We start from the raw sequence: 14,746 nt of genomic DNA on the forward strand, positions 1-14,746 counted from the left end.
AGCATCTACAGTCACAAGTATTTGCTCAGTGTTGTGCATCCATCTTAACTAAGTGTATTTCATGATTTTAAATAGATATACTCTGCTGCTAGAAAGCACTTTGAATATATTTCATCTTTTGCATTTAAGCAAAAAACCTTGTCTTTCTTCTTAACTCTCAGGTCATGTTCGGGTCAAATTGGACCGATTTACAACTTCAAACACTCGTATATATTGTGTTTTACATATTTGCCTCAATTTCTTATTATATCCTCCACACTATGCACATGAAAATGTAAAACTGATGATAACCTCTGTCATTGAATTTTGAGTGTTTTAATCAACCTCGTCAAACCTGCAGTGTTCCCTGTCAAAGGTGAGTGACACAGGAAATGAATGGATAATCCTCCATCAGACATTAAACATCCCAACTCACTCACTCACTCATGAACCAACCTCCAGATGAAACAATGTTTCATGTCTTCACACAGACTGGACATGTGAATCTGTCTCTTTTCCGCATGGACCACACCTTTCAGACTAACCAGTGAATCTTCTTCACACAGACCCCATGTGAAGAGGGGCGGCAGCAGTGGGTCAGTTGACCTCTGATCAGAAGATTGCAGCTTCTATTCCCTTCTTGCCCGCCCACATGTCGAAGTGACCTTGAGCAAGACACTGAACCCCACCTTACTTCTAGTGGAAGGTTGGCGCCAGTGTTCGGCAGCGAAGCCGCCATCAATGGGTGAATGGGACTGTGACTGCTTTGGACCTTCGAGGAAGCTAGAAAAGCGCTGTACAAGTATACACCATTTACCCTATAGCTTGATATTTGCCTTGCACTCCTTTATCTCTGAGCACAATGAGTAGGCGACTGACTAAGTGGTAATCTGTTGAAGAAGTACCGGTCCAGTTTTTTTGGACTTAATGAAGAGGGCATTGAAATAGAAGAGGGTGTCTCTGAAGTGGACAACAACACAGACTGAATGTTAAAGAATGTTATTGTTTAAGAATGTTGAGTAAAAAAATGTTTGTTGTGCTTATTTAGAAGCAGTTAGTCAGTCTGGTCAATTTTGACAGAGAACACTAAAGTAAGGGGCAGGAGATGAGCATGAGGGTTAAAACAACTTGCATTTAAATGCTAACTTGCCTTTTTTCATGAGCACAAATATGAATACATTCTTCAATCAGATAAAATGTAGTTTTTTTGGCTCAAATTTTGCTCCCAAATCAAAATGTTAGGGCTCATCCCAGCAGTTCTTTGTGACTCTGAATGACGTCTTTGTCCCTGCAGTTTCAGCTGGTTGTGAGGTAGGGGAGGGTCTGTCTGCTCTGTAGGCTGTGCTGAAAGCTGATGCAGTCAGAATATCAATAAGCATCGGAGGCTGCGCAGACACAGAGCTCTCTCTGTCCCTCCCTTTTTTCTCACACTGACAGACGGTGATGCACCTACCTTGCAAATTCAGCAAGCATATCGTAACGGTGGGCACATGTAGTATGAGTGGACTGGTGTGGACACAGTGAACCTGGTGTTCACTAACCCACAACCTCAGCTGAATAATTGCAGGCCCTTTCTCATGATTTTGACATGTTTCAATGTGACCCACATCAATGTGGATTGTGTGTGGTCACTCAATGGGTGGGTTGTGTGTGACAAATCGACTCCTCTGACGTGCAGTCACATGTTCGTCTCACTGGGTGTAAACTGTTTTAGGGGCTTTTTATGCATCACCCAGAGAGTAAAACTGAATTTTGCAACGACAAGCAGTGCACTGTTCGGATCCTAAATGTTTGTGGTTAGAAAAAAGGGTCATAAAGATCTTGTAGTGGATGTCTTCTCTCCCAGACACAGAGGGCACACTGCTCCTTTGTAGCGCTCCTTTGTGTTGTGGTTTTGTGTTTGGTGTATCTTATTTGGCTGGGACGAGCACATGCTCCTGCAGGGCAGACAGAGACTGCGTCTGGACAGACGGACAGTTTGTTTGAATGTGGAGAAGACAGACAGGATCTGGTAGTCATGTGTGCTCCTAAAACTCTGGTCATTCAGACCCTAATCATGAGGATCTGAGTCCCTGACCTATTTGATGACTTTTGTTCTTGTTAAACAATTGTTCCTTGATCTGTTCCTTCATGGTCATGGAAATCAAAGTAATTACATCTAAAGGCTTGTTTTTTTGTGTTTGTAGTGTTTTTCTAAATGTGTTTATTGGAGTGAGCACTCACCTGCCCCTCCCTAATGACCCCTATGTGTCCACATGGATTGCTGGGGGTAAGGGAGTGTTCAGTCAGTTGGCCTACATCAGCTGAGCCTACGGCAGTCCGGTTTCCTCTGAGGGTGTGGTCTCCATGTGTGTGTTTGAGCTTGCATGTACTGATGTGTGTCTCCATCTAAAGAGGGTCAGTGCATACATCTGCAGTGACATTTAGAGGTCAGACGAGAAGCTCAGATGTCTTCCAAAGTTTCTGCTCTGAATACGCACAGCACTGTTTGGATGTCTGGATGGAAGTGTGCAATGAAGCGTTCAGGATTTTTTTTTTTTTTTTTTTGCTTCTTAAGTTTGTTCTGTCACTGTTATTATGTGGAAATATTTCCAAATCAAATGTAGATTTTTGCAGTGGTATTTTAGGGACATCAAATGATATAACAAATATAGTAACAGATTACATTTACCCTTCAACAACTTTTGATTACTGCCCTTTTATTGTGAGTGGTTAGGTACAAAAAAAGCAAAGTAAAACAAACTCAATTCATGTGATTTATATCATTTTCATTTTGAGCTGAAACGGCTGAGACACTAGTAAACACCGCTACTGTGCCATGTAATTTTAAAGGCAACAACATCATTCCTTTGCCTGGTAACTATGGTTACACTTAACACTTGCTAGTAACATCAGCATCTGAACTGACTTGTCTTGATCTTTTTTCTTTTTTTCTCTTCCCCACCTGTCTCCTTTGCTTTTCCCTTGTCATTTTTTTCCCATCATTTTGTCCTGGGGATTTTTTTTTTTTGCTAATGGTTATTGATTCACTTTCTTTTGGAAAACAAAGGTCTTTTATACCTTTAAGGTGCTCACCTCACTTCCCTTGTTTTGTGAAACGGTGGCAGAGGAGGAATTAGGAAATGACAACAAACACGCATGCACACAGAACCGTAGATGACCCACAAAGCCAGAGAGAACGCAGATGTAAGCAGATAGCTGCAGCTGCAAAGGCAGGACATGTTTATCACAGAGACCAATGAAAGCAGCGACAAATGCTCAGCCAGACAGAAGACAGACACAATGAAAAGAAAAGATCTGGCTGGTAAATAACCAGAGAGAGAGAATGGTCAGTCACAGCTGAGCCCCTGGTCAGTGTGTGTCACAGCCTCCAGGCTCACATCTGCATTTCATTCTTATTCTAGAAATGTAATTTTACAAAAGAGTTTAGAAAGGGAAGGAAAAATAAAAAAGAAGGGCATTATACTGCATTTTGGTTCAATATTCATACAGGGTGGGGGATAAAGTCATAATCAAAGGATGTTGTGCAGCTGCTTTATATTAAGCAGCTTACAGCCCCTGTTCTGGTTGCTTCTTTCTGTGGTGGGGGTCTTTAAAAGGACAAAGAAACAAAGCAGAGGAAAAGATGAAAGCAGAAAAGCTTGCTTGGGTTAGCAAGTTTTGAATTCTTTGTCTTCTGCTTTTCCTAAAGCTTCATGAATTGCATGCGTTTTTTTCTCCCCCTTTCCTCCCTCTGTCTCTCCCCTGGTGATTGTCTCCCTGTAATGCCAGCATCTGCCTCCCGCATGTAACATGTTTCCAGGTGGGTAGTCGTCATCCTCTCCCTGTGTTTTTCCAGCCGAGCCCAGTGAAGAATGGAGTGTGATGGGTGATGATGGTTGCCATGGAAACTGGCAGTCTTTCCTTAGCCTACATCATCTGCTGTTGCATGCCGCAGATAGTCTTCATGAATATTTGAGCTTTATTAACAGACAAGTAGCTGAAACTGCTCTCCCCAAATAGACACAGAAGAGGGCTTGTGAAGAAATAAGGAGAGGAGAGATTCTGGATGGAAGGATAGAAAGCGGGGTCGCACCGAAGAGACAGGTTAACTGGGTTAGGTGAAGAAAATCAAGAACACAATTGTAAAGAAAAAACACAAAAAAATAGTTTGAAAATGAAATGATCAGGTTTGAACCAGGTCAAATGAGTTTTTGTGCACTCAAAAATGAAAAAGAAAAATCAGCTCAGCAAAACAAGATGGCAGAGTGAGAGAACAAAGAGTCTGAGGAGAGATGGTGGGTGACGTGCCATGAGAACAGAAAATTAGGGCACTGGAGCTGGGGCTTTTTTCCCTCCTCCTTTTTTTCCCTCCTCATTTCTTAGAGGATCCTGCAGTGATTTCTAATCAATCCCTTGATGAAGGTTGTTTCCTTTGGCTGATAAACACACTGACATGGACTCATCCAAACAGAGACAGAATTGAAAAGGGTAAATGGAGAAGTTGATGCCCTGTGTCAAGAAGCACAGATATTGGACCAAGCATGTCCTTTTTTACTCCCAACCCTAAATTCTTCCTTTTGTCTGATATCATGAGAGTCATTTCAAGTATGCAGCAGTTAAATGAAAAATGAATGCTGTCTTTCCTGGAATGCCCTTCAGTGTAAACCTCTGCTGGTTCTCAACTGCATACCCAGTTTTTTGGGAGTTATCTGCCTCTAATGGCTTTAACACCTGTCCCAGAGGTCTTTGCAGACAGCTCAGAGCCTCTCTCCTGCCAGATGTGCTTCTTTTCGATCACTGTTAAATCATGAGATGTGGCTCTGAAAAGAACCTTCCCATGCTCTTTCTTGTTGATTTTATAGTTAATAACTCGTTTGTTATTCCCCAGTGTTTCCTCAAAAATGCAGCTTTATGAGCATCTGTCTGTCAGTGCTCTCATGGCTGTGACTATTTAAAGCTGCTTTTCTTTTACTGGTGATGGGATTGTGTCTTTTTCAATCATGTAGATTAAGAATCAGATCAATTTGCAAATAATACTGTATTAATAACAACAGCCTACATTTTTTTTAATTTTGCAATTATCCACAGAATCTGCATATTATTAAATGTAAATGTGACCCACATTAAATGCAAAGGAGGTGAATAATTACAAGTTTGATCTTTTTTATAACATTTTGAGGATCATGTAAACAACAATAACATTGCATATTACATCAATCAACTAATTAAAGATAGAAGAACCACTTTTAAAATACATTTTCCACGTTTTTTATACTTTTTAAATTCTAAAATACTCAATTTATCCTGACTGTGTGGTTTAAGCTTAACATGAAAACAGATGGCAAAACTACTCATCAAGAATAGTCATTCTTTACCAAATTATGTATCATTTTTTTTTTGTCCTCACAGGTAAAAAAAGAATGTTAGGTCTTACCATTCTAAGGTAGACACTTTCAGTATAATTAAGATACAAAAAAAGCTTAATTTACTACAATCCAACAAGATTTTCTTTTTTTAGAAGTTCAGTTTTATACTCTTTAATCAATAATCTTGTTGCTTCATCTACATAAGTGGTTATTATTCCTTGAAAAGAAATCATTTAGTTTATTTTATGAGAATCATTCAAATAAAAGCACAGCAAGATAAATTCATGTAAATCCCCAAAAATATATAAAAAAATAAAACTCTGAAATGTGTGAATGACATGTTTGAATATGCTTTGTGTTTTGTTCAGTAAAAATGTTGCTGGAAAGAACATGGACGTGCAAGTATCACTTTAATAAGGAAAGATATTGAACTCGTGATTGAAAGATTTAATAGTGAAACAGGAATTAAGCATGAGTAGTCCGAAGTCTTTGGCAATTGGGCTCTGGGCCGGAGACATCTTGCATGCTTGGAATGACCTTGGACCGAGTAAAAAGACCCCTGACCCCGGACGCTGATGGGGGTTAGGGCCAGACTGTGCTGAAGTGAAGAGCCAGGAGGAGAAATACCTGGAATGCAGGTAGAAAATTTTCTACAAATTTAAGCAGGAATTTAGTTATGATTGGCTGTGAAGAAAGTGAGCACTTTAGCTATTGGCTCAGAATGAGGAGTAATTGATGAGTGGCATGTGGAGTGAAGAATCAGCAATCCAGCGTACCTAAAGATGAGGTCGATGTTCCTTATTGAAATTGCGTCAAAGCTTCACCAAGAATCTCTGACACATGTTCCAATTTCCCGTATTTCTACTTTTCTTTAAATTTGTTAACGTATAGCTTTCAGACCCTTGATGAAGGTGAAATATTTTCTAATTACCTGATTAACGAGAAACACCAAACCCTTTTAGACTTTTACTAGAATGACTACGTATTTCATTTTTTTCAGGCGATAAAATTGGCAGGAAAAAGACCAAACCATACAAACTATAAAAAAGAAGCAACTACTAATAGTCTAGACAACTGTTTATTGCAGCAAAATAGTTTGGACACTAATGCACTTTTAAAAGAATTCTTATCTTTCCTTATGCAGTTAAGCAGCTACTTTATCAACTAAGAGTGACCATAGCTCAAAGACAGACTCCTCAGAATTTGTGTTGCTCTGAGTGTTATAGGAAGGAGAGGAGTGGTGAAAGCTTCTTGATGGTGTACGCTTATTAGCCTGAAATATCCATGCAGCAGCTGCTCCATTTCCCTGGTAACACCTGTCGCCATGGCGCTGAGCTGTCCACATGCCTCAGTGTCAGTGCCGACATGCCTCGGGTATAGCACATTCACAGTGTGAAAGCACCCACGTTTCCCAGCTCAGCTCATTTCTGACATGTAAAAACCTCATGCATGTGGCACAGCTGTGAAACTGACAGCACTTATCTGCAGCACCAACGTTCACAAAATCACAGATGAAACCAAAATGCCTAAACAGATGCCTTTTTGCATCACAGTGCAAAAAATTCTTACCCCTCTCCCACCTCTGAAACCTGGAATTTTCCGTAACCGTGACAACCGCGGCCGGGATTAGATAGTCTGTGATGTGCTGGGGGTGTGGAAGCTGCATACGTGTCAATGCTGGGGTGCCAGACTGCTTATGGGGTGTGGAGCTTATAAAGAGGCTTGTTATTTTGCGCTGTATGTTGAAGAGGGTGCAGTGGGGGGAGAAGATGCCCTTAAATCCCTGTTTACCAGATGGAGGCATCAGATCAAAACAGTGTAACTGTCCAGTTCAGTTTTCTTCTTTGTTAAAGCACAGGTTAGGATTTTATTACTTTTACTCATCAATTGATGCAGTTCTCACCGTCTGTTTCCTACTGATCTGCATTTAGCCCCAACTTTTAGTCTGGACTTGATTTTGTTCACCTCCATCGTTATTCCCAGGTTCATTCCTGCTTCCTAGTCCCCCTCCCCTCTTTGTCTGACTTCCATCTTCCCAGCTGAGAAAACAGGAGCAAAGAACTCTTGGCAAAGGAGATGAGGCGAGAGGGAAAGAGGAGAGAAGGGGCTTTTCAGATGAAGAGAAAGAAGGGTTTGCGGCACTGAAAGGGACCATTGTTTTTCATCATTGCTACAGCTCCATCTCTGTGATTTAGCAAAGCGAGCAGCCATCACATTACTGTGTCTCTTTAAATCAGGACAGGGTTAGCCGTAGCAACGTTCAGGCTCCAGGGCTCCAGTGCTCCATCTGAAAAGGCTGCCTCCTCTTCCAGCCAAATTCCTCTCAGCTCCCGGTTACTCTGCACATAACTGCACATTCCTCTCAGATGAAATAATAATAGAGCTGACTTTTAGGCAATGCATGCACTTTGAGAGGCATAAAGGCAACCAATAAATAAGAAGGAATTTGTATTTTTAGAAGTTTGCAATTAGAAAATGTTTTTTTAATATATTATTTTCAGCTCAGGACAGCCTGAAATCTGTTCTATGAACCAAAAGAAACAGCCTGTTGTTGCTCTCTCACCCTGTTAATTTTTTACAAGGAGCCTCCATCAAAAGACAAGAGGAATCTCTCTGGCCCTGAGCTTCATGGGAACAAATCTCATTGACCTGCTGCTGCATGTTTGTCTCTTTCTGGCTTTAATATCTAATCTTCATTAAAAATATCTTCAAGTCATTTTTAGAGAACTTTATACATCTCACAGTGATTTTCTGCTAAGGTCCATATTAAGCTGGTCTTTGTCCTGTTCAACAGAGCGGGGCTCTGTCCTCCAACATGTGCTGACCCAGAGACAGCTGCAGGATGGGAGGATGAAGGGGATGCGGGGGAGGGCAAAGACAGAGGAAGACAACGAGGCAATGAAGGGCGGGGACTCCTTTACTTCACTTCGGAGGGGTATACGCACAAAAAAAAAGCGTCAAACTGGCGCGGAAACATACTTCCTGTCCCGCCACTAGTGACTGATTATGTCACATCCTGCCCGCTCTTTTCCCTTATGCTCTGAAATAAGATCCAATTCATTCACTGGGAGGAGAAACAGTTTTTCTTACTCCTCTAGTCTTTTTTAGTAAATGTGTTCCTCAGTGTACAGTAAGTCCATCTTAATGACCCTTGAACAGACATTGTCTCTATTTGCATGTACACACCATGTCCAGGAAGCAATGATGACTGTGTTTCAGTCCATCCTGTGACTAATGTTGTTACTGAACACAGCAGCTCCATTGTCAACTTTTAATCGCTGTAGCTTCTTTTCTGTGGTCAATCCTGCTAGTATGTCACTATTTTTTCTTTTTCACTGTCCCTTTGTGTCAGTAAAATCAGTAGGAATGTGCTAAATTAAATGGCATAGACTTGGAAGGCCAAAAAAGGGACAGTCTTTGTTGGATATGCTCCCGGGGAAGTGGGTGACACATGGTGACAGTAGGAGTCTCTGTGAGGAGCAGTCATATAAATCAGCTGGCAAAGTAACTCTAAGGCAGTTCTAAATCCTCGTGGCATATTTATTGTTCACTCACTTGAAAAAACACACCTAACTTTCCTTTGATTGTTCACCAGAATGAGAAGATAAAAGCTCTCCAAAGTCTGACTAACCCTAAGTACTTTGTTGCTCATGACTCATCCGCCTGTTTCTGTGTGTGGGATACTCTCCTCTCCCAGCCATGTTTTCTGCATAAGTCTGTCCATGTTGCCAGGCTGGACTAATGACTAAATATGTTTAGGTCACTAAGCTCTGCCAGCTCCAAGCTGCAGCCAGTAATGGCAGCTTCATGGATCTGCCATTAAGATACCTCCGTCAGAGATAGAGGGGTGGGGGGTGGGGGATGAGAATCTGGGGCTGACAGTTGCTATGGTAACCATTTAACACAGGGAGATGAGGGGGAAAGGAGTTAGCCATTTTGCGATGGTGACTCTGCAGTGATGATGAAAAGCTGCTGTGTGAACTGGGCCAAGTTATGAACGATTTGGTTAAAAATCTTACTTCTTCATATAATTTCATATTAGGGTGGGGGGGGGGGGGGGGGATTAGCCTGCAATGCACCTTGGGGGGAGGAGCTACTTGGCAGTGGTCCCCCTCCCATGGTTGCCGTATGGAATGGGCCCCCCCTCTCTCGGTTTTATTTGCACCTTAGACATGTAGGGCCCTTGGTAGGGTGGGTGCTTGGACATCACTGTCAGCAAGCAGCAGATGTCCTCCTAGCGCCCCACCCGCCAATTTTAACTGCACCTTAGACATTTAGGGCCCCTTGGTGTGGAGGGTGATGGGACATCACTGTGAGTAATCAGGAGATGTCTCCTCAGAGCCCTACCCGCCAATTTTAACTGCACCCCCTTAGTACACACACCCTTTACTCCTCAAAATATACATTCCAACATAAACACACACAGACATGCACACACACACCCTCACAAAGACACACGCATTTCGCAAGGAAGGTGGGACCTGCCCCCTACCCCATCCTTGGTGGGGGATACTGGACCCTTGGCAATGGCGGCCGTGTCCCCTGAGTGCTGGTTTCCTGGGCCCGGCGGTGCTCTTTCCACGCAGGGAGAGGGATCCCTGAGGTTTCTGGCAAGGCCAGAAGCCGGGGATCACATCACACCTGAACCGGGGGTGTCCGTGTCCCTGTGGGGTGGGTTCTGGCCCTTGTCCCCGAGTGCTGGGTCTCGCCAAATCTCCAACTGTGGCCGAGCCTGGTCGGGCCATGTTTACAACACCACTCGTGGGCTCCCCTTTTCCCCGGGGTGCCACCTTCCTGGGTGGGGACGGCTGGCACCTGCCTTGCTCCTTTCTGGACCAACCGTGGGCCGGGTGGGTGGCTGCCTGGTGCACGGAGCGGGTCTCCCTTGGGGGGTCCTGGCTCGTACCTGGGGTTGGGGCGGGGGGATGCCCAGAACTCCTGGGTGGTGATGGGGTGCTCGTCTGGGGCTGTGGGCACCCCTCTCGGGTGGGGCCCTGTGTTGGGCCCTCCCTGCGTTAGGCCTTCATGGCGCGGCGGGGCCTGGCCTTGGTGTCGGATGTGATCTCCCTGGGGGCGGTTGTTCTCTGCCTGCTGCCGTGTGGCGTTGGGGGGGTTCTGGCTGCCACTGCTGCTGCGGCGGGGTACTTGGTGTGGGGATGGCTGGCCACTCTCCCTCCTTCTTTTCACATTCCACCATCCATTTTAGAAGAACATAAACACTCAATTGAGTACAGGTGTTAGCTCACCTTTGCACTAATAGTTTGCGTGATTAAATGAAATATTTCACACTAGTTGGTTTATTACCGTAATGACAAACCGTAATGATATTATTTACCGTAATGACAAACATTCAGCAACTTGTTGCTTTATGCTGCTTCATGGTTTTATCCCCCCCATCCTATTATCAGCCTCCTATCCCCCCTCTCTAACATCTCTCTCTCTTCTTCCCTCCTTTCCTTTCCGTCCTGTTTAACACAAAAGATTTTCAAATATGATTGAAATTTATAAAGTTTGGCCTCAATTACAAAAGGTGGTTTATTCAGACATACCTCTCATTTGTCAGAAGATTTATAACCCCTGTTGTTTAAGTAAAATATGTCCAACACAAGAGGCCTTCAGCTCTCGTCTGTCTGCCCAGCTGTTGGACAGGACAAGTTTAAAAAAAAAAAAAAAAAAAAATCTTACAATGAGGAACTGCAGTGCTTTTTTTATTTTCTTAAATCTCTTTGAGGTTTTAGATGTGCCAATCTGAATTGATCCTAAGGCATAAACTTCCACATTAGCCAGGGTTGTACTTAAAAACCGACCAGGTTCATAAATCCCCATTTCATCTTCCTCCTTTTGGCCCATCAGCCCTTTTTCCATCCCCCAACATCTGCAGCAGTGAGTTCAGACCAGCTCCTTTTGTTTGGCTCAGTGACGTCTCTTCATCTATTTATAGACTTGTTATTGTGTAAGACCATGTGAAAGGCCCGCAGAGCATGAGTAGGCCACCACTGGTGGAGTGGTCTAAAATGAAAACCATGTAGCTTTAAAATGAAATGAAAGACCATTTCTCCCCTCTTCTTTAATTATTGTTTCCATTTTTTCTTGGAGAGTGTGTGTCTTTTTATTTAGAGTTCCCACAAAAAATCTAATTCATATGAAGTTTCAAACTAAGTAATCTTTATTGCATAATATTCTACTGAAAAGGGGCATTTTACACAGATGACACAGCTAATAATCAGTATCTCTGCAAAAATTGCTTTTTTATGTTGACACCAAAAATCTAACACAGCAATTCAAAGTTCTTATTTACCAAGAGACAGCTAAAGAGGGGATTAAAATAAAATCCCTCTATGATTTCCTCTCTTTACAGCATAGGAATAAATGGAGAAAAACGGGTGGAAAAAAGTCTAAAACAGTTGCAGTTTTTGTTAGCATGCCACAGGAACTTCTGATGCATTTGATTAAATAATGGGATGAATCGTAAGGCAGGTAGTAGCAAGCTGCAGCTCGTGTCAGTGTAACCATTGTGCTATCCTAGGCACTTTACCATTGGAAGTTGGGTCATCTAGACCCACTAGACAGTGCTCTGAACCTTTTTTCTTCAATGATTTGTGATCTTCACTGGTGTCCATGGATTACATGAAATCTTTCCTCCTTTATCCACCTTTGTCATGGTAGGAATAACACGTCAAAGTAAGGGCAGGGTCATTTAATGTAGCACAAGGGTTATAAGCATTAAAAGCCAAACCACACAGGGATATTTTTTAGATGATTTTGTTTTATTTGAAATGTCAGTGTTCAAGAGAAAATAAAACAGCAATATAAATATTAGCATAAAAATAAGAGAGTAACACAGGGGTGTAGCGTGAGGCGAGGGGCTAAGCATTTGATAAGAAAGATAATACAGCAGGATAGAGTAGTATTAATTCAGCAGCAGACGGACTTACACATATATAATATTTATAATCATTTGTTCATATGGACAGAAGGAGAAGGAGAAGCATTCTTTCACAAATGCACAAGTTAAAATCACAGCAAAAGAACATTAAGAGGTTACAGAAGGATAGAAACATTTCTAGATATATCTTTTTTTTGTCTTTACAGTGTGATAAAAGATAATGGAGGGAGAATAAACACAAAAATATGAGCAACACATACCACAAGTTAGCTACTCTACGTGTGCCACTTCTTTTTTTTCTTATCTAAAGTTATCTTTAATTCGTTTATTTACAATGAAGAGTTAGTTGGCTTCCATAGTGCTCAATTACTACATCGCAACACCGTTTGTTGAAGAGCATGTCAGACTTCACTGTTGACTTTTTATTTTCACTGTGATCTTGTTAAGTTTCTTGAAAAAACAAAATGCAACACATTCCAGTAAGCCAGGCATTGTTGAGAGACTTTTACTTTGAAAATCTTGGGCATGCTCCCTGCTTGCCAAAGCCTGGCTCACACCGTCGACAGGACGCATTTATTTACAGAGAGGGGGAGTGAATGTAGAGAGGTGAGAGGCAGACAGGCTCAGGTTTCCCTTTGATTTTGTTTCAGAGGGCCGGAGAGCGGCTTCTCCTCAGCGACAGGGATGACTGTGATTGGCTCTGTTGACCTCTGCCTGGGTCAGTGCATTAGTCAAAGTTTGGGGTGTGTCGACAGTGGTTCCTCTGTACATTCAGCGCGTAAAGCCGAGGTCATTTCCCACCGCCCCGGTTAATGTGAAGATGCAAATTTTTCTCAGGGTGCACCCCTTCCACTCCCTATGACCCAGCCTGCAAGCTGCCATAGTTTTCATGCACTTCTACCAGTGGCCAGGGAGGTGACGGACAGCATGACAAAGTGAAGACTTCAAATCCTTAACATTTCTATGCTATGGAATCACTATCTCCAAAAGAAGAAAACAATAATTGTGTCACATCAAGAAGTTCCTTCAGCACCTCAGGAAAGTGAAGGGACAATACTCCATCAAGGCCCTAGAGGCTTATAAGGTGTCTAGAAACTCCTAAGCACTTAAGTTTACCACATTTACACGTTTCCCTAGAGAATAGAGAGATTGCAACTCTAGTAGTGTCTCATCTTCAGAAAACAAACAGTGCATTTCCAAGTTTGGCTCTCATTATGGAGGGAGGACACAAGGCAGGTGTGAGGAGGGGAGGGCAGCAGGTGCAGGGCAGCAGGACATGCCATCTGGAAGGAACTAGTCCCGGCAGCTGAAGCGCCCATGGCTGTGCCAGCCCTTCCTCTGGGTGCATGCTCAGGTCATAAAAATATCAGAAGCTTCGATTCTTAGTTATTTTTTTTCTCTCTAGCTATCATTACAAAAGTAGTTCTCATTTTTGGTCAAGCAAATACTACATGGGCATTTTATTGACCTTCGATTGGACTGAGGACATTGCTTTTGCAATGCATAGTTTGCAACTTTGCACTATTCAGAGTGGTTTGAACCTTGTAAGCATGCAGAAAAGGTTTGTAATAACTGTCAAACACCATCTCAGACTTTAAAACCCTGCAAAGGGAGGGGGGGGGGGGCTATGAATGATGGCTAGAGCATTTAGCAAAAGCTGACTTTCCATTTAAGGAAAACAATATCCAAAAAAAATGTATGCTTACAGCCTTGCCATCCAGCAAAGTTCATTACACTAAAATCTCTTTGTCCATAGTATTTTAATTTTTTTCTTTTTTTTTCTATATATTTTTTATGTTAGAAAAAAAAGAAAAAGAAAATAACCCCCCATACCCTACCAAAATATCAAGCCACAAGGAATACATGAACAATACTAGACCTTTAACACAGCACGGGTTAGTAACATAAACATCCTTTAGCACATTAAGATTCTCTGAGAAGACTTTCAAAGAACTATCAGCAAGGTCCATGTGGTCAAAGGAACTTGCTGTTTGGCTGTCATTACTGACTGAAGAGCAGTGAGATATCTGCAGGTGGGGTGTGGGGGGTTGAATTTCTCAGATCAGGCCAGCTTCATCTTGACCCTGTACATCTCCATCCACCTTTACTTCTTCTCCTTCTTGGTGGACTTCTTCTTGGAGGCAGGGGTCTGGACGGCCTTGGGGGGCTCGGACTGGGCTGAGGCCTGTGGCGGGGGCAGGGCCTGTTGGGCGGCCTGCTGGGCTGTGGCCTGCTGCTGCTGCTGCTGCGGGTTGGAGGTGAGGGTGGCCGTGCTGCCAGGGATGTAGACGTTCTGGCGGTAGTCGGGCACATGCTGCAGGGTGAACTGGGGGCTGTAGCGGGTGCTGAGGCCCATGGTGCCGGGTCCGAGAGTGGCCGTAGCCTCACTCACTTCTGGGGAGAACAGAGACAGAGTGGGGGGGATGAGGGGTAAGGAAGGACAGGAGAGGGGAGTAAAACATGTTAGGCAAGCGTTGAAAAGTGAGACAGTGGAAACATTGAAATGAAAACAGGTCAGAGAAATAGATTAAAG

The 14,746-nt window shown here is 42.9% G+C and overlaps 1 protein-coding gene across 50 annotated transcripts in view; it reads right to left on the minus strand.

Annotated features, from left to right (window-relative positions):
* Positions 1 to 12,073: 12,073 nt before the first annotated feature.
* LOC101169865 (protocadherin gamma-C5) overlaps positions 12,074 to 14,746 on the minus strand; it is a 307,671-nt gene continuing 304,998 nt past the window's right edge. For 39 of the 50 annotated variants that reach the window (XM_078954158.1, XM_078954151.1, XM_078954154.1 and 36 more), the window contains one exon: positions 12,074 to 14,607. In XM_078954158.1, the coding sequence (XP_078810284.1) occupies positions 14,318 to 14,607 (290 nt within the window). In that variant the 3' untranslated portion in view covers positions 12,074 to 14,317. The remainder of the gene's footprint in view (positions 14,608 to 14,746) is intronic. The other 11 variants (XM_078954164.1, XM_078954150.1, XM_078954169.1 and 8 more) reach the window with 1 other exon arrangement.

Source organism: Oryzias latipes, chromosome 10 (assembly GCF_053564925.1).
Source record: "Oryzias latipes strain Hd-rR chromosome 10, Olatipes_Hd-rR_3.1".
NCBI classification, from domain to species: Eukaryota; Metazoa; Chordata; class Actinopteri; order Beloniformes; family Adrianichthyidae; genus Oryzias; species Oryzias latipes.